Source organism: Magallana gigas, chromosome 8, assembly GCF_963853765.1.
Source record: "Magallana gigas chromosome 8, xbMagGiga1.1, whole genome shotgun sequence".
Classification (NCBI taxonomy): domain Eukaryota; kingdom Metazoa; phylum Mollusca; class Bivalvia; order Ostreida; family Ostreidae; genus Magallana; species Magallana gigas.
Genome location: NC_088860.1, coordinates 17,917,570 through 17,934,288, shown reverse-complemented (window position 1 = coordinate 17,934,288; position 16,719 = coordinate 17,917,570). Strand labels below are relative to the sequence as shown.

At 35.1% G+C, this 16,719-nt stretch overlaps 2 protein-coding genes and 1 long non-coding RNA gene across 8 annotated transcripts; 1 reads left to right on the top strand and 2 right to left on the bottom strand.

Annotated features, from left to right (window-relative positions):
- Positions 1 to 909: 909 nt before the first annotated feature.
- Positions 910 to 5,582, bottom strand: LOC105319505 (serine/arginine-rich splicing factor 10). 6 transcript variants are annotated; one of them, XM_011417062.4, is made up of 12 exons: positions 5,423 to 5,582; positions 5,031 to 5,147; positions 3,626 to 3,729; positions 3,394 to 3,517; positions 3,159 to 3,197; positions 2,944 to 2,973; positions 2,593 to 2,625; positions 2,385 to 2,417; positions 2,190 to 2,222; positions 1,922 to 1,951; positions 1,757 to 1,819; positions 910 to 1,371 (listed from the first exon to the last, which is right to left on the bottom strand). In XM_011417062.4, the coding sequence occupies exons 1-12, from the start codon at positions 5,485 to 5,487 to the stop codon at positions 1,251 to 1,253; spliced, it is 792 nt and encodes a 263-aa protein (XP_011415364.1). In that variant the 5' UTR covers positions 5,488 to 5,582; the 3' UTR covers positions 910 to 1,250. The 6 variants fall into 6 exon arrangements, with proteins under 6 accessions (XP_011415364.1, XP_011415365.1, XP_034328449.1 ...); XM_011417063.4 differs by lacking the exon at positions 2,944 to 2,973; XM_034472558.2 differs by lacking the exons at positions 5,031 to 5,147; positions 5,423 to 5,582 and adding an exon at positions 3,909 to 4,048.
- On the bottom strand, positions 4,135 to 4,939 carry LOC136270958 (uncharacterized). Its single transcript, XR_010708815.1, has 2 exons — positions 4,685 to 4,939; positions 4,135 to 4,313 (listed from the first exon to the last, which is right to left on the bottom strand). It is a non-coding gene; the product is annotated as an uncharacterized lncRNA (long non-coding RNA).
- Positions 5,583 to 10,890: 5,308 nt separating the features above from the next.
- LOC105319506 (leucine-rich repeat and fibronectin type III domain-containing protein 1-like protein) lies at positions 10,891 to 16,719 on the top strand. The gene is made up of 2 exons (XM_066069982.1): positions 10,891 to 11,022; positions 12,149 to 16,719. The coding sequence occupies exon 2, from the start codon at positions 12,469 to 12,471 to the stop codon at positions 13,990 to 13,992; it is 1,524 nt and encodes a 507-aa protein (XP_065926054.1). The 5' UTR covers positions 10,891 to 11,022; positions 12,149 to 12,468; the 3' UTR covers positions 13,993 to 16,719.

Genomic DNA, 16,719 nt, shown 5'->3' with positions numbered 1-16,719 from the left:
TTACTTGACGAGATTTTTTGAGAAGTCTAGACCCCCCCCCTTTCAATATGCTTTCAACGCCACTTCTAAGTGATGAAAACTTGTGGCAATTTCCGTACATACAAAATATAAATATGTAAACATCATATTTACTGCTTTTTTGTCTTTTGACAACAGTTTTGGTCAGTCTCCAAATGGCGTAAACAAGTCTGTTCAAAGAGATTCTTACATTTTTAGTTCTCATCTGTACAAGATGGCCGGAAATCCCCCTTTTCTTGATCAAAAAAATAATTGAATAATATTTGAAGAGAAAGAGTGAAAGATGCTTTGAAGAGGGGGAGAATAGAAAAAAAAAAAAGAAACATACTTTCTTCTGTGGTTCATTAAGAAATTGATCATTGCACAGAAATAAATGCAGCAAGAGACTTTTTTAGTGTTTAGTAAGGAATATTCACTATCTGTACGTATTTAACAGTTCATCTACTTTGAAAAAGTGGCAAATATTCATACACTGAGCACTTTTCATTCTAAAAATGACCACTGAAGTCTCATTCAATCATAATACCTCATGTAGTTGTGATGTTATATTGTAAAGATTTTTTTTTTCTTCTGTAATAGGGACATCATTATGGTATGCAAATTTATTTAAGAAGATAGTCCCGTTAAATATCAACCGAAAAAGGAATTGGTTCTGTAATTCCACCAATTTTTTTTTACATTGCAATAAACACAGGTTTTGCATCTTTTTCAAAGCTCTTGGTAAAAGTGATTAAATCCAGCAGCATACAATTTATTATCTGTTGTATTACATTTTAAACATGCACATCTCCTCATCTTCTACATTTTGAACACTCATAAGTTTGTCCATAGTTAAACAGTCTGCAAATAAAAGGATCCACATCAAAACGATTCAAAGAAAAACATCATGAACTATTTTTAACACTGCATTTATTTCAAGACAAAAGAAATGTGTTCTCTGTGCTAAAAAAAATATGTCTGATGTTATTGTTAATTGACAAAAAACAGATGACTTTTTGATCAATTAATAAATATTCGAACAACTCTAATGAATATAATCATAATGTGGCAAGCTTGATCCGTATGAGATTACAACAATGTAATACATTCAAAATGAGAAAAAAAATATAAAAAGTTCAGGAAAAAAGCTTGTTTGTGTATCTGTCCGATACATTTGTTCACAAGAAAAAGAAATTCTTTGTTGCTCGAACGTCAATCTTTTAAAAATGGAAGTCTTGTTCAATCATTAAAGTTTAATGGTCAGCGACAGGGGGAGGGCTTCGACTTCTACTCCGACTGTGACCGTTTCTTGCCGGCGACTCCTCTTTTCCATGTCCTGGTGACCTTGAGGCAGAGCGACTGTAAGACCTTGATCTGTTTATAGAGATTCCACATTATGGATTACCACAGGGGTAAGATCAAAAGTTTGATGTCAGACAGAAAACTAAATTCACATAGTTTTCATCAAGATCTCCCTTCCCTTTCAAAACTAAATATGGTGAATGTTGATCTGTTGGGTTATCAAGTACTGTTAAAGTATCATTAACGAAAATGATGTCTGGTGTAAAATAGACATTTCAATGTTATTATCAATGTCATATGACATAAACGTTTGCACCCATAACCTAACCTCCCCTAAAACTAAATGACTTTAGTTTTTCACGTCATAGATCTTTTGATCTCACCCCTTACCAAAAGTAGCTAGCTACACACCTATCTTACACAAATCAACTCCACCCACAAGAACAAAGGTTCATACCTTCTGGGGGAGCCACTCCTACGTCTTTCATATGACCTTGACCTAGATCTTGATGGTGTTCTTCTGTAATGAAACAATCAATACATTCAGTGAATTCATTCCTAATACAATTACGGTATATTTGCAGACATAAAACAATTAAATAGTTTTACACCAAGCTCTCACCTCCTTTCTCTGCTTCTGGATCTGGATTTCCTAAAAATAGTTAAATAATTCATATGTAGACCCTTTTTATAGTCGAATACCAGTACTTACTAAGCTATTTCAGATCATGTTCTAATTGCAGTTTTAAAAATTCAACCACCTTATGTCATTCATACTGTAGCTAAGCTCAAACTATTCTAATAAATTTCATTTCCTCTGTCAAAATCATGAGCATGTTTCAGAGTAGAGCACCGACACAAGAATAGTCATATCAAGACATCCTCATTACCTTCTCTCGTATGGACTCTTAGATCGACTCCTCCTGTAAAATAATCAACCAGATTTTCATTGAAAGGTTTGGTTGTGATGATTAAATATTGATGTATATAATAACTGAGGTAATTTTACACTTTCTAGACAGGTATCAGAAAACTACACAAACACATTTATCTGTGCTAACAGTGCCAGAATTCTATGCAGTTACCTTCTTTCATAAGGACTCCTGGATCTACTCTTCCTGTAAAGTAATATCACTACATTAGTATGGATCTGAATGTGACAGATAACATGGTCTAGCTGTATTCTGATACTAAACATACTTTGTTATTACAGATTAAAGTAGAATCTAGATTAAGCCATAAAACTTTCTGTTTAGACAGCAGTAGACAGAGAGATCTGATTGAACCATTTACCTTCTCTCATAAGGACTCCTGGACCTACTCCTCCTGCAAAAGTATATCTCTAATAATATTCCTCAATAAATTATTGGATTCAAACCAAATATTAATGTGTTTATTCATACCACTTCCTGGAAATGAAATTAATATTGCACGATTCTTTTGGTTTTTAAGAACTTTTAGTATGCTCAACACTTTTTTTTTCATAATATGCTTAGAAATTATTTCTTGGGAGTAATAATTTTAGTAGTTTCCAATCTGGTTGATTAATTTTAGCTACCGTGAAACATTCATTAATTACGAATGCTTAGTACTTTCTTATGTAAACATTCCAAATGCAGTGACTAACATGTCACACACTTTTACCTTCTATCAGGTGTCCTGGATCTACTTCTCCTGAAAAATGTGACAACGCGAATAACTTATCCCAACTAATATAAAGATTTACTACAAACTAATTCTTAAAAGACAACATTTTTAAAATACCCTTCAAATTACATTTGTATCTTATGAAGTTCTCATACTCTCCATTTCTTATTTCTAGAAACGTATCTATCATTTCTCTATATGAACTCTCCTACCTTCGGCTTCTTTTGGGGCTTCTGGACTTTGATCTGTATCTGAATTATAGAAGAAAAAAATTTACTATATATCATACACATTAAAATAACCCATAATTTTTTATTTTTTTTGGGGGGGGGGGGGTGGGGGGTGGATGTGTTATTTTGTTGTTTTCAACCAATATTATAGTTAATGATTAGTGTTTACTAACACTCATTATCCTAACATTTAATATGTCCTACTAAAGGTACCCACCTTGGACTTCTGCTCCTAGATCGCCTCCTGTTCCGTCTCCTGTCATGGTCGCCTCCATAGTAGCTATCTCTGTACGGGGAGCTTCGTCTTCCTCCACGGTCCTTTGATCTCATCTGATTTGGTGCTGAAATGGGATCAAGTTTCATTCATTATTTACCACTCGGATGGACCACTTGGATTAAACTGCATTTACAATTCACTAATGTCTTTCATTGGCATATCGACCACTTACTTTTGCGATCTCCTCTGGCAAATTCCACCTCAAGCTCCATTCCATAGAACCTTGTTCTGTCTAAGTGGTAGAGAGCATCATCTGCATCTCGAGAATCTTCAAACGTGGGTTAGGTTAAGGATTCTGATTGGTTGTTTTACAATGGAAGTAAAGCTTGACACTACTGTACAAAATCTTACTTTACAACTCAAAAGTAATAAGAAAGCTTTATTCTTAAATGAAAACATAAATGGATTTTCAAACAATGTTGACAAAGCGCACTGAAAGCAAACTTGTGGATACCAGTACTTTAGGCTATTGATGCTGTCACCTGTAACTGTCACATCTGTGTAAACCAAATCACTATCAGAACCTTTAGAACTCTGCAAAGACTTGTAGTGATTGACAAATCATTACCTCTGCTTGTATAACGACCGTCCCTTGACTTGTGATTCTTTGCTTTTAACTTGACATTCTTGACTTTTTCTCTGTGTGCGAGCGCTTTGACTTGCTTTCTTGAACTTGATATCTGTAACTTGCTCTTTCAGTGCTTTCACTTGCTTTCTTTAACTTGAACTCTTTGACTTTGCTTTGTGCTACTTTAATTATCTTTTCCTTGATAGATCTGTTGGGCCCTGACTTGTGACTTGAATTGAAGACTGTGACTTGTCTTGTAATCTTTGTCTTGGTCAGTCAGGTTAACTACTAACTAACATCAATACAGTATTATTATCAAACAGTCAAATTAGATATAATATAATCAATCAACATGTTGATAATAATCAAAATCAAATATTCAAAAACAATAAGCAAATACATTGAATATTAGATTACAATGACTTTAATTAATGCAAAAAAAAAGGCTACAGTTGCACAGACAAAACATGCTATGAATTTTAAAAAAGGTTTTTAAATTATCAATGAGATTTTTCACTTCTGAAAATCATAAGAATATGCCAATGTGCAACTGTTTCCTTAGCATAAAGCAGTTATCTATCATCCCTTTTAAATTTATTTCTATTACAAAGGTTGTGTGGTATTAAAAGTTGATATTGATAAGAGAATGAAATTTTCATAAACCTCAAATTATCAGCTGTACTGAAAATGCAAAGTTGATGGGACTGTGTCTTTTTCTGTACTTTAGTAGCAGTGCGTAGATTTGTCCGAGGACACTGTTGTGTCTCGTAACAACATGCACACTGACTGTGACTGTGTCTGTACAATTGAGAGGCTTTTTGCTTGACAAGATCTTTGCCTTTCTTGTTATTAGAAACCTTTGTCAAACTGTCCTACTTTAATTTGAAACGCGACACCGTCATCAACCAACTGTAAACTCTGATAAAGAAAAAACAAGAACAAACAATCAATCACATGCACAAGTGAAGATAACAGTAAAACAGACTTAGTCAGTCTAAATAAAGGATATTGTACATAAGCAAAACCTCGGGGATCTCGTGTGTAATAATCTACTGGTACGTAGACATCTGTGAGGGGTCCATATTTACCAAACAATGCTCGCAATTCTTCTGCCATTTCCTCTGCCCTAATATCAATTATTTTGAAAAACTAAGCATTTCATGCAATTTCAACCATATTTTACACAAATTAAATAAAAACCCTAAAATCTTTATATATCTTAGGACTTTAGATTGTCAATATTGAAAATAAATAATTTTCGTTTTTACAAGATTTCTATCAAGGGCTTTATTCTCTGATCGCTGCCATGTTTATGATGTCCGACAAACGTTTGCATACAGATTCCGTTTCAATTTATGTCAGGATTTATACTTTGCAACAAAATTTAATCTTTAATCAAACCTTTCAGTCGAAGGGACATTTCTGACGTATAATGAAGAGTTGGGTGGTCTGGAGTAACGAGACATTATGATGAAAAGTTTTCGATCTGCCCGCAATGTCGGTCACCTGAATTTCACAACGAGGCTCGGCGCCAACGCTTTCGTCGGTTGTACCAGAAATGTTTCGAACCGCGTGATGCACATCCTTTTTTGGAGAGAGAGAGAGAGAGAGAGAGAGAGAGAGAGAGAGAGAGAGAGAGAGAGAGAGAGAGAGAGAGAGAGAGAGAGAGAGAGAGAGAGAGAACTACAAAATAAGGATCCAGGATAAATGTATCTCTATGTTTGTTTGTTTGTTGTTGTTTTGTTTTGGTTTTTTTTTTTTTTTTTGGGGGGGGGGGGGGTTTGTTTAAGTACATATACTATAAAATACACAACTTGTGTATTTTATATTATAGAGGTGGTATATATAAAAGGTTGAAAAACTTTGTGACGAGCCCCTATGGTATAACGTCATTATATATCCGTTTGACATTATGTTTGAGTTATGTAGAATTTGATGTCAGATGACTGTTTTTATCTACAATTTATAGCCAAAAAATAATTTATAAGCAATGACTTCAAAAATTTATTAGTTTAACACGATATAATTAAATTTAAAATGGTTTTGGACATTTTTGCGCTTTTTTATAAACCGCTTTTTGCGGTTTATAAAAATCGTTAAATGTTTGCGGTTTATAAAAAAAAAAGCATTTTAAAATGTTCCAAACCATTTTATATCGTAAAAAAAACTAATAAATATTGAATTCATTCTGGAACTTTGCTGCCTAAAAATTATAACGTCAGCGTCCTGACTGAGAGTTGTCTTTCTTACCGCAGACGCTAATGAAAAAAAATTGTTGCATCGATGCGATCTTCGTAAAATTTTGCGGTACATGTAGCATTTTTGTACGGTAAATTCTGATATATAATCATGACGCTTCTAATCTTAAAATAGATTAGAGTATTTTTTATTTAGTACATGGATATTTCTAAAATGATATTTAAATTAAAATCATCTAATAATTTTCTTTTTCTGAGCATACATACATGGTTTTATACCGGTACATATACGCAGCGTGCTCAATTTATAAAATGGACCGATTAACGGATCTCTGTAACTCTACAACCAGTAGAAATGACAACACCAGTTCAAAGTTTATTTCAGAAGTGAGGAAGAAAATGGCGATCGTTTCCTTCATTCCCTGACTGAGTTCATCGAAAGTTCAATATCTCTACATAGTCCGTCATAATTCAGTCGCTACCATTACATGTATACATGTACGCGCGTACTCCAAACATGCTCCCTGTATACGAGGGAGTTCAATAGCGACCATTACTTGCTTTAACTGTCGACATAGGGAATCAAGGCGATAATGTTCCTCGTTAGCTCGTTGTTTTATGTGATTCGTGCAAGGTTTTGTATGCATTATTTATACCTGCATGTAACACTTGCATCTATGTGATGGCCGTCATTATGTAATTGAAAACATGACTGTCGTAAATTTTGCAACATGACTGTCGTAAATTTTGCAACATGATTGTCGTAAATGTTGCAGGCAATACAGATTCTGTAGAACCACCAATTCAGTGGTTGCATGCATATCGTGTAAGAATAAAGATGGCTCTTTACTTTATCGTTGGCGGATCAAAAGGAGACCTAGGTCTATGCATGACCACAGCTTTTCAATTGTGAGAGAGAGAGAGAGAGAGAGAGAGAGAGAGAGAGAGAGAGAGAGAGAGAGAGAGAGAGAGAGAGAGAGAGAGAGAGAGAGAGAGAGAGAGAGAGGGAGAGAGAGAGAGAGAGAGAGAGCATAAAATTGGTTATTTTAATAACTCCCTCTTCTTTCTTTCTTTCTTTCTTTCTTTCATTTTAATGCATAACATTTTATTTTTATATTTTTTCCATCATATGCAAAGTGTTAAAGACAGAAATTCATTAAAACGTAGCTGCTAACAACACACCCATTTGGCACTATCCCACAAATTTTGAGTGGAGAAAAACAGTCTGATGTTTAAGTTAGCATTGATATGAACAAAATGTCGAACAACTTATGATAACTTTATGATAAAACATGGGATGAACCGAATCAACAATTTTAATAACATTTTTAATCAAACACAAAAAATGCATTGAACAAACATGCTTGATATGCATCCATTAAATCTAAAAATTCGTTATTTTTTATCTTTCCGCTCCCAACTGCTTTTTTCATATTTATTTTTTTCATTAATCACAATATGATATAAAGTAGTTCCGTTCTGTAATAACTTCGTCCAGTTCCCCGGGGATTTTTGGCAAATCTTTGAGATATTCATATATATTTTTTAACATCACTTTAGATTAATGGTTTTGTTTACACTAAAAACCAGTCCAAATCTTATAAATGAGGAATCCCGGAAAAGTTCACACAGTGTTAATGAGTACTGTCACGGAATGCGGAAATAATTTGCTCTTTATCTACGATTCAGATTCAAAACTATAAATTCATAGAAAGTTTTTTTTTAAAGAATTTACAATCGACTTGAATTTTATCCGTCATTCAGTTTTTTTTTTTTATCAGTTTTGGGTTTTGTGTGTGTGTGAGTGTGTGTGTGAGAGACACATGTCGCGGTGTCAAATCCATCATAATTATCAAACTGGTAGTTATATCGTAATGAATTTAAACTGTCAAAATTCTCAACAGATTCATCTGTTTTGAGTTTAAATGAAGGATTTCACAATACGATTTCGAATAACATTCCTAAAATTTTTAAAAATTTGAGATGGAAAATATTTCTCTTCTCCACGAGAACCAAATTTCTAGCGCGATAAGAAAAATATTCCCATGTTAACATCTTCATTTTCAGAGCAATTCCTGAAAGACCGTACCCTTCAAAGATAACATAATTACGCTTATTACCGAGAAAGAATCCTCTGACCATAAGACATTACCATTTTATTCCGTAAACAAGACGAACCCCCATCTTTCATCGCCACTGCACGTGCTTTTTTCCTGGAGGTCATCCACTGTAAGCAGACGGACGATAATCATTAAATGGCGAACTTGTTTATTTCTGTAGTATTCACTTGGACGAAGACCAAAGAAACATTTTTTTTGTCTAGATATATAACAGCTTTAAGTATCCCTTGCCTTTACTAGACGTTGCATGCATCCCTTTACCATTAATATCTATTATGATGACTATGGCTTATCAATTAGGTCACATCTAGATATAGAATCCAACCGTAAATGATCAAATGCAAAAATATACAAAAAGACAGCAAAATCTAGGACACAGTATTATTGGTTTAGTCTAATTAAAGGAATATAATTATGGAATAAAAGGATATTGTCCAAACAAGTAGATGTACGGTGTGAACACAATTACACAGAACCAGTCTTCATTGAATGATATTTTGGTACTAGAATTCCACTTGGTACTTCATGTATATAGACATATTCCCTTTACCTCATAGATTTTAGAAAATTAAGCACCACTCAATGTAATTACTCTATTCACTCGAAACAAATATTGATATCTTCATCAGCAGCAAAATATTACAGCAACTTTAACGTGCCTAGTCAGTTTGGTTATTTGTTTTTTTTTCAAAAAAAAATGTTTAATCCCGCCCTTTCGAGATCAATAGTAGATGATTTGATATAAATCTCATTTTCTGTGAATGGGGCATTTTGTTCTGATGATTATGCCACCAAAGGGATAACTGAAGAGTAAACTTTTGCACCAGTACATGCACTGATGCAATTATTCTATTTAACTGTCTTTCATTTTCCTCAAATTGAAAATTCATGATATGATTTTATAAGATTAGAGATTTAATAGGAAAAACATATAGACCTAATGCTGAACTCACGGAAGGCGTAACGTGACAACGCTGTTTTATTGGCAGGAAATTAAATAAAGATGAAAAATACAATTTAGGAACATTTTCAAACAAAAGCTCAGTTTAAAAATAGAGAGGCGTTAACCGCAAATAAAAGAATGCATGCATTTCTATTATCTCTGATTGGATTAGGTAGTTCTAAATGTTTGTTCTGTGGAAATGTTTCCTACTCTTACATGACAGGCGTTAGAGCACGGCTTGATTATATATATTTTGATGGGAAGGACAGTTGCACTTGCAGACTTGCATCCGCTATAGAAGTGACCAAGGGATTCCCATCTTTTACAAAAGCCTATCGTCTATCATATCCTGCTTTAGACGGAGTACTGCAAGGATAAGCTTGGTAAATTACTGCTTCGCATTGGAAATTGGAAATCATCACGTTGCACAATGCACTCAAATGAGTTTTTAGTATTGTGAAACATGAAAAACACGGAACAAAGCAATTCACAGTCAACATGCTCGATCACACAAACACGGAATGCTATAATCTGGAGAGTACACCCAATGAGATACACTCAGAATGTTAACTGTAATTGACCCCCTCATGTTTAAGACAAGAGGAAGCTACTTGTGGTGTAGAGATCAGCTACATAATCTCCTCGTGGTAAACCAGACCCAGTCAAAGTGTACCTCAAGCAGTGTAAAATCAAGGGCCATTTTGACAGAACCCATTCTTCATGGTTAAAAAATCTCTTGTCACTTTAATGAGTTGGAACATGCAATTTCTTGATTTCTTCTTACATGCATATGACGAGGTTACTGTGAGCGACTCGTTAATGTGAATGATGGCTCTGGCTTAAGTTGTAAATGATCTGATCATTACAACAACAACAACAAAAACTTAATTACGTTACTATGTTCTTACGTATATTGAACTGTAGGATTTTTTTCCCATCTTATATGGATTTATGAAATGAAATAAATTTCTAAAGTAATTTAGCGAGCGTATATTTGCAAGTCAAGATTTTAACCCTTCTTAAACAATAACAAACATTAATTTAAGAAAAAAACACCCTTTAGTTACAAAATGGAAATCCATTAAGTTAAAAAAAAAATAGGTAATAATATTCTTGCTGTTCAATCAAATGTTGTTTTTGTATCAGCGCGTACGTTACCTTCCAGCAGTAACCCCTCCACCCATTCCTATCAACAAATCGTGAAAAATAAAAGAGAAAAAAAAACTACTTGTATTAATATTTCTCGCCAAACATCAGAAATGAAATTAAGATACAGATCAATCATATTCCCCCCAAAGCGTGATTGAGCTCGATTGAAACCCAATACATCAAAATTTCCACTGAAGTTCAAGAAGAATCTGTCATAGTTCACCACTATCAGATTTGTACATCTCGGAGCCTCTGGGCACTTTGGCGACAAATCTCGTAATAGACAAACAAGACAGTCTTTGTCGTTCGATCCCCAATCAATTACCGCTCGACCAGTGTAACGTATAATCAAGGAACATTTGTATCTACCCCAGTCCATTTACCGAAGCCCACACAAGGCATTGGATTTGTATGTATGCCTGTATCTAGAACATCTTGATATCCATAATTTGAGATTTTTTTGGACTTATCGTGGCGGTGCGAGTATATGTGTCCATATTACTCCAAGACATCCAGGGGACAATTCAGTTAAGGAATACGCGTAATTTTGTAATACAAAGTATTACAAAGTAGCGATTTTGGTGGCTTAAGGTAAGTCATTCCGCTTTATGGCGCTAACAAAGTTTAAAAATACTTTTAATTTCTTCTCAGCGAAATTGAGCCTCGCGGCTTCTGTGTATAGATTAACTCCGAAATCTTTCTATCTCTTCCATAATCATTGGGTAATGTTCACGGGTAAACTAGAATTTTGAGGTCGTCATCTCACCCCAAGGTAATATTCGCCATAGACTAATCACATTAACTCTATGTGTTTGAAAAAGGATTGAAAAGCTGTTAGAAAATCTATCTAAACCTGTACTAAACGAGATAGGGACACAGTTCTTCCGATGTCATCCACCGAGACAGAGAAGGGTCGTTTTTATTGTCCATGGCAATCGGTTTATTTATTATAACCCCCAATAATAAAGTATACAGTTAGAGATTGTGTGCATAACGGCTGATCCCCCTGTGTAGTAAACATTTACACGGCATTTTATTCAAAACAATAAAATACCTTCTTATGGGCATTTCATGTCTTGTCAATTGAGTGTTTATTTGCATTGCGTATATATATTAAAGTCATACTGAAGATAATGTACATCCTGCCATTCTAATAGTCTATATTGATTTTTCTTCATACACAAAGCGTAACTTTTTTTACAAACATTAAAATGCTTTATTATGCGTAAAGCATTCCAATCGCTGAATGCAGGCAATTATCTGTTCGACAGTTCATTTCCAGCCAAACCTGTTAATTATTTGATCGTGTAATGCTTTTTATTTGTCATCGAACAGGATATAACAAAGTATCTAATTAATACTTATACGTTCCTTTACAATTAACGTGGTTTACTCGCACTGCTCCCTATTCATACCTGTTTTCACCTGTGCGACCGACAACGAATTTTTATAAAAAGGTTCCCACACTTGAGAGCGAAAGTGCCTTTAAATGAATTTACATTTTTAGCTTATGAGATCCCCGATATCCATAATGACAAATGAAGCAAATCGATGAATATTTTTGGGCAATTTTATCATAGAAATTGAAATGTCAATAACATTTGTAAACAACACGTGAAGGCATCTCGTCTTTCACTCGCAATAAATTATTCATTTTCCTACAGGTTGAGATATTTCTTAATTTTGAATTCCACGTATTTTTTTTTCTTCATTGCAGTGTTACCAAAGGGCGTGGTTGAACCGCACAGTCACAAACTGTTCCTGTAGGCTAAAGTAGCGCTGTGAATTAACTGTAATTGATACATAATAATCCAGCAATTCAGATGCAAACCGGGATTACGCGCATGATGAATATATATTAAAGCCCGCAAACGACAACAGGGGGCGTTCGCAGCATAGCGTAGAAAATCTATACAGCACACTCGATGAGAACACTCTGTGAGGAGAGAAGCGTAAACGCGGCCAGTGAGATACACTGTTAAAATGAAATATGTCGATCAGCTATGAAGGAAATAGCAGGTTCAATTCAGGACAGTCATGTTCCCTCATCTAAATATTCGCAGTAGGCTGTTGATACAGTGGATATTCCTTGTGTGGGAATTTTTACATGTATTTGCAGATAGTGCATACTGCCCCGGTGCATGTTTTTGCCCTTCTCTTACCAAAAATGTGTACTGTGTCAGAAAAAGCTTATTGCAGATTCCTAACGGAATACCTGCTGATACAATTCAGCTAAATCTTAACGACAACCCGTTTTCTGTGACAACTTTGCAGAGGAGTAATTTCTCCTTTTACACCCGACTGGAACAGCTCTTTATAAAAGGATGCGGCATCGAATACGTTTCCTTGGATTCATTTGCCGATTTACCAAAGTTAAAGTGGCTGGATATCAGCAAAAACCGTCTCAAGGCCATTGATGACTACACGTTCAGAGGGTTAACCCTGGAACATTTGTTTTTAAATGACAACCCGGGAATACAATTGTCCACAAACGCTTTTGGTGGACTTAGAACAACGGGATTATATATTCACGAATGTGCCATTTCTTCTCTTGCAATCGAAGTTTTTAAACCTTTGAATGGGACGTTAAAGGCTTTGTGGATAGATAAAAACAAGATAGAAACTTTTGGAACAGAATGGCTCTATTTGTTTCGAAAACTAAGTCACGTAAGACTGGGGAATAACCCCTTTCATTGCAACTGTGAGCTGAAATGGCTGTTTGACTTCTATAACAATGATCAAAACAATCAAAACAAAATACCATCGAAAGAGGAGCCCTCTTGTCGATCCCCACCTAATTTAAGGGGCAAAGACTTCGGTGCTTTAACTGAAGATGATTTTACGTGCCAGTTGCCAGTGTTTAAAAACGTAGATCTTATATTTGAAGAGAGCGTCGGTAAGTTAACGTGTCTTGCTAGCGGAGACCCGGTTCCTACCATTCACTGGATAAAGCCTGATAATTCATCTGAAACATTTCCACCCAAACCTAACCTTGTACAAATCAAGGATAATGAGGGTGTGATGTACATCAGCAATCCTCATTCTGTGAGCAACGTCAAATATCAGTGTGTGGCCAGCAATCCGGCGGGAAACGTCACGTTGTCCCTTAACGTTTTCTGGCCAACGCATTATCCACGTGACGTAGGGATTCCCGATACCCCCAAACCAGAAAAACCACCAACCCTTAAACCAACAACACAAGCCACAACACTCTCTGCTAAAATAGAGGAGAAAAATAGCAAAACTATATTTCAGAAACAACCCAAACCAAGTGAGAAAGTGTATGTTATTAATGCAAATGCTACAAAATCAGGGATGAGCATGGAGCACCGTTTGTCTCCTTCTGAAGAGTCCCCGGATTATACAGTGGTGGACATAATAGGCGCTGTCGTTGGTACTTTCATTCTCACTCTCATTGCGTGTGTCGTCATTTTTCACTTTTTTTATCGTCACCATGAAAAGCTTTTTCGCGATCACCCACCGCCGGTGAATGAAAAATCGCCCCCTGTGAACAATTTCTCGCCGGCAGAAAAACTGCTTCTCCAGAATAATCAAGTCTAGGATGTGTTTTGTTCTTTAAGGAAGCTTGAGCTAATTCTAAAATCTAATGGAAGGCGCTGTCATAATAAGAGCAGGGCTTAACCTTAGCTTCACCTCCTCATCGTCAGGAGAATCATGTGCAATATTGAAAAGGAATCTTCTCGCCTTTATGTCGGATTTCAAACCTGAATAAAATGGACGAGTCTTTGTCCCCAAGCCGACAAATGAAACAAAGAAATCGATCGATTTTGTGATTTTTTTGGTGATCTCGCTAAAAAAAACATAGAATAATTCTGACCCTAACTACTGGTTATTTGGAGTGTTTTATAACGTCCATGGTGCATAATCGCACAACAATCTCTCTTTCTGCAGAAAAGTGCAAAACAGTTTAATTTACTGCTAATTTGTAGATTATATTAACAGCAGTCATCGCTGATAGAGGCCTTGGGCGATACATTTCTCATTGGTCCACGATCGTGTCATTAATCTTGCATGTTTTTCTCTTTTATCAGATCTGTACGTCATTTTAGAAAATCACTTAGGCTGTGGTAATTTCATGAGAATCTATTACAAAATTCATTACCGTGGAGCACTTGTTGGCGGTATCCCCCGAAATTTGTATAAGGCTGTATTAGTGACGATACAGAACTAGAAAAAAAAAGATGAAATGATTGGTGAATTACAGGGTAGGATTGTATCACACTGTGTACTTAAACGCGCTGTGAGGTTAAATTACAGTCTTCTTCGTCTGGCTATTAAATTTGGACCGAAAGCATTCTTTCGACACACACAAAGAACATCTACTTTGCTCATATACCCGCCCTCCTGAGATAACATCATTCCAAAGCAGATAGGGGACAATTGAGGTCAGAAATTGTACAATTAACTTGTAATAAACCGGCAGATAACAATCTTTCTGCAAGATGAAACCCAATACTAGATCAAATTTACGTGGCTTCTTTATAAATTACATAATGTTTTGTGCTAAATAGAATCAAAATGTAATTAAGGAATGACTTTGTAGATATTCTTTTTCCATGAAAATCTTGGAATGATCTACTAGTCTATGCCCCTCTTGCTATTTTGATATTTTATAAATCATAGAACATTTTTTTGTTACTCAAATGGGCCGACCTAGTCGGATGTTGGTTGATGTACATACATCAAGTGGAGAATAATACACAGTAACCATATGCATATAACCTAGTACTTGAAACTAACTGCCATCAAGTCCTATTCATCCCACAGACACATTGAGATAATTTTCCGGTTTCACGCTAGTCTGGGAATTAAGTCCCTAATTTGGCCATTCGTTTATTATAAAGCAGTAAAAATTCTCGGGGAAAGTGGAAGATAATTTGCATTTATTTTCGACCCAGTGCTAATTCAGAACACGCATGTTGTAAATTGTCAGGCACATTCAAAACCATTACATATTTATGCATGTTTGAACAAACTCCAATCGACGAAATTTTGGAATTAGAAATAAATTTATATTGGTCTGTATGCTTTAACAGACGGAATTACTTTGACTTTAATTTGGTGCTAAAAGGATCCAATTTTCATAAATCCTATTTAATGCTTTCCTATGTTGTAAGTTATTCCAGATATATTCCCAGCTTTCATCTCGCACAGGGGGGTGCCAGAATCAGTAGTATAACGTTTGCATGTTAATGTATTGAACAAAACAGTTTAAACGGGTCAATACTTGGACCCCACGTATATTTCTTCCCATTTAACCAGTATTTCTTCTCTATCAAATATTAATGGTAAGGTAACTTGTTCGGGTACAAAAAAATCGATACCTAAACACTTAAACTCCCCTAAAATTTGTTTAAGAATTTTTCTGTGTGGTTTTTGGCTTATTTTTGGTAGAAATTACCTAATAAGTTAAAATTTTCTTTACGTATAGATTGTGACTAAATATTTGTTCCTGACGTTTGTTTATCACAAGCCCAATTCAGAATCAATTGAAACATTTGCTAGAAACTGCTAATTGCTGGTTTTTTTCAGTACTTAGAGTTTCGTGTCCCTTTCAGACAATTATCAGATCGAGTGTTTGAAAGATGCTGGTAAAATTAGTTGAATATTTCATTTTGAAATATTTATTGTGGTCATATTTCACAAAATTGCATGTCCCTATGTACACGTGCATTGTGCGCCTGTATTTTAATTGCATGTAGTAGAAGTGTATTTCACTCGTATGTACACGTTATGGTCACTTGAGATCTGATCTGATAGCTTCTCCATAAACCCGAAGCTGCCCCGAGGCTGACATTGTCATCTAAACGCGAATGGCATGCGCTAGTAATTTTTATTTCATATTAATGTCTACATGGTGTTAAGACAGATTTTATTAAGAAGAAGTTAATTGTTTGAACCAGACGTACAATTTGTTTGGGGTAGATAAAATGACGTAATTGGTGACGCCACGATGTTTGTAAAGCGTTATGCTACAAGACCTTTGCTAATTATCTCTTGTTTTATACGTAACTGCCGGTTCTGTGTTCTGGTTGTATTTTTGTACGTTGTTATTTGTAAAAAAAAAAACCTAATGGCAGATGTAAATATATAATGATGTATTGATTGTTACATTTGATGCTGATAGAAGGTGTTAGTGTGCAGAATACTAAATGTGGGATGAAAGGAATTGACTGCATGAATGTATGGCGTATTTATTTTGTTTTTTATGATTTTACAGTAAAAAAAATAATGAATATAAAATAAAACATTACAAGAAATTATGAA

What these genes read in the sequence shown, in the direction of transcription:
- LOC105319505 (XM_011417062.4), bottom strand. Translation starts at nt 5,487, where the DNA reads ATGTCTCGTTACTCCAGACCACCCAACTCTTCATTATACGTCAGAAAT. An exon ending in TCCAGGACACCTGATAGAAG is followed by an intron (nt 2,626 to 2,943) that starts GTAAAAGTGTGT and finishes ATACTTTTGCAG; the next exon opens with GAGGAGTAGGTCCAGGAGTC. An exon ending in AAGAGTCCATACGAGAGAAG is followed by an intron (nt 1,952 to 2,189) that starts GTAATGAGGATG and finishes AACTATTTTTAG; the next exon opens with GAAATCCAGATCCAGAAGCA.
- LOC105319506 (XM_066069982.1), top strand. Translation starts at nt 12,469, where the DNA reads ATGTTCCCTCATCTAAATATTCGCAGTAGGCTGTTGATACAGTGGATA.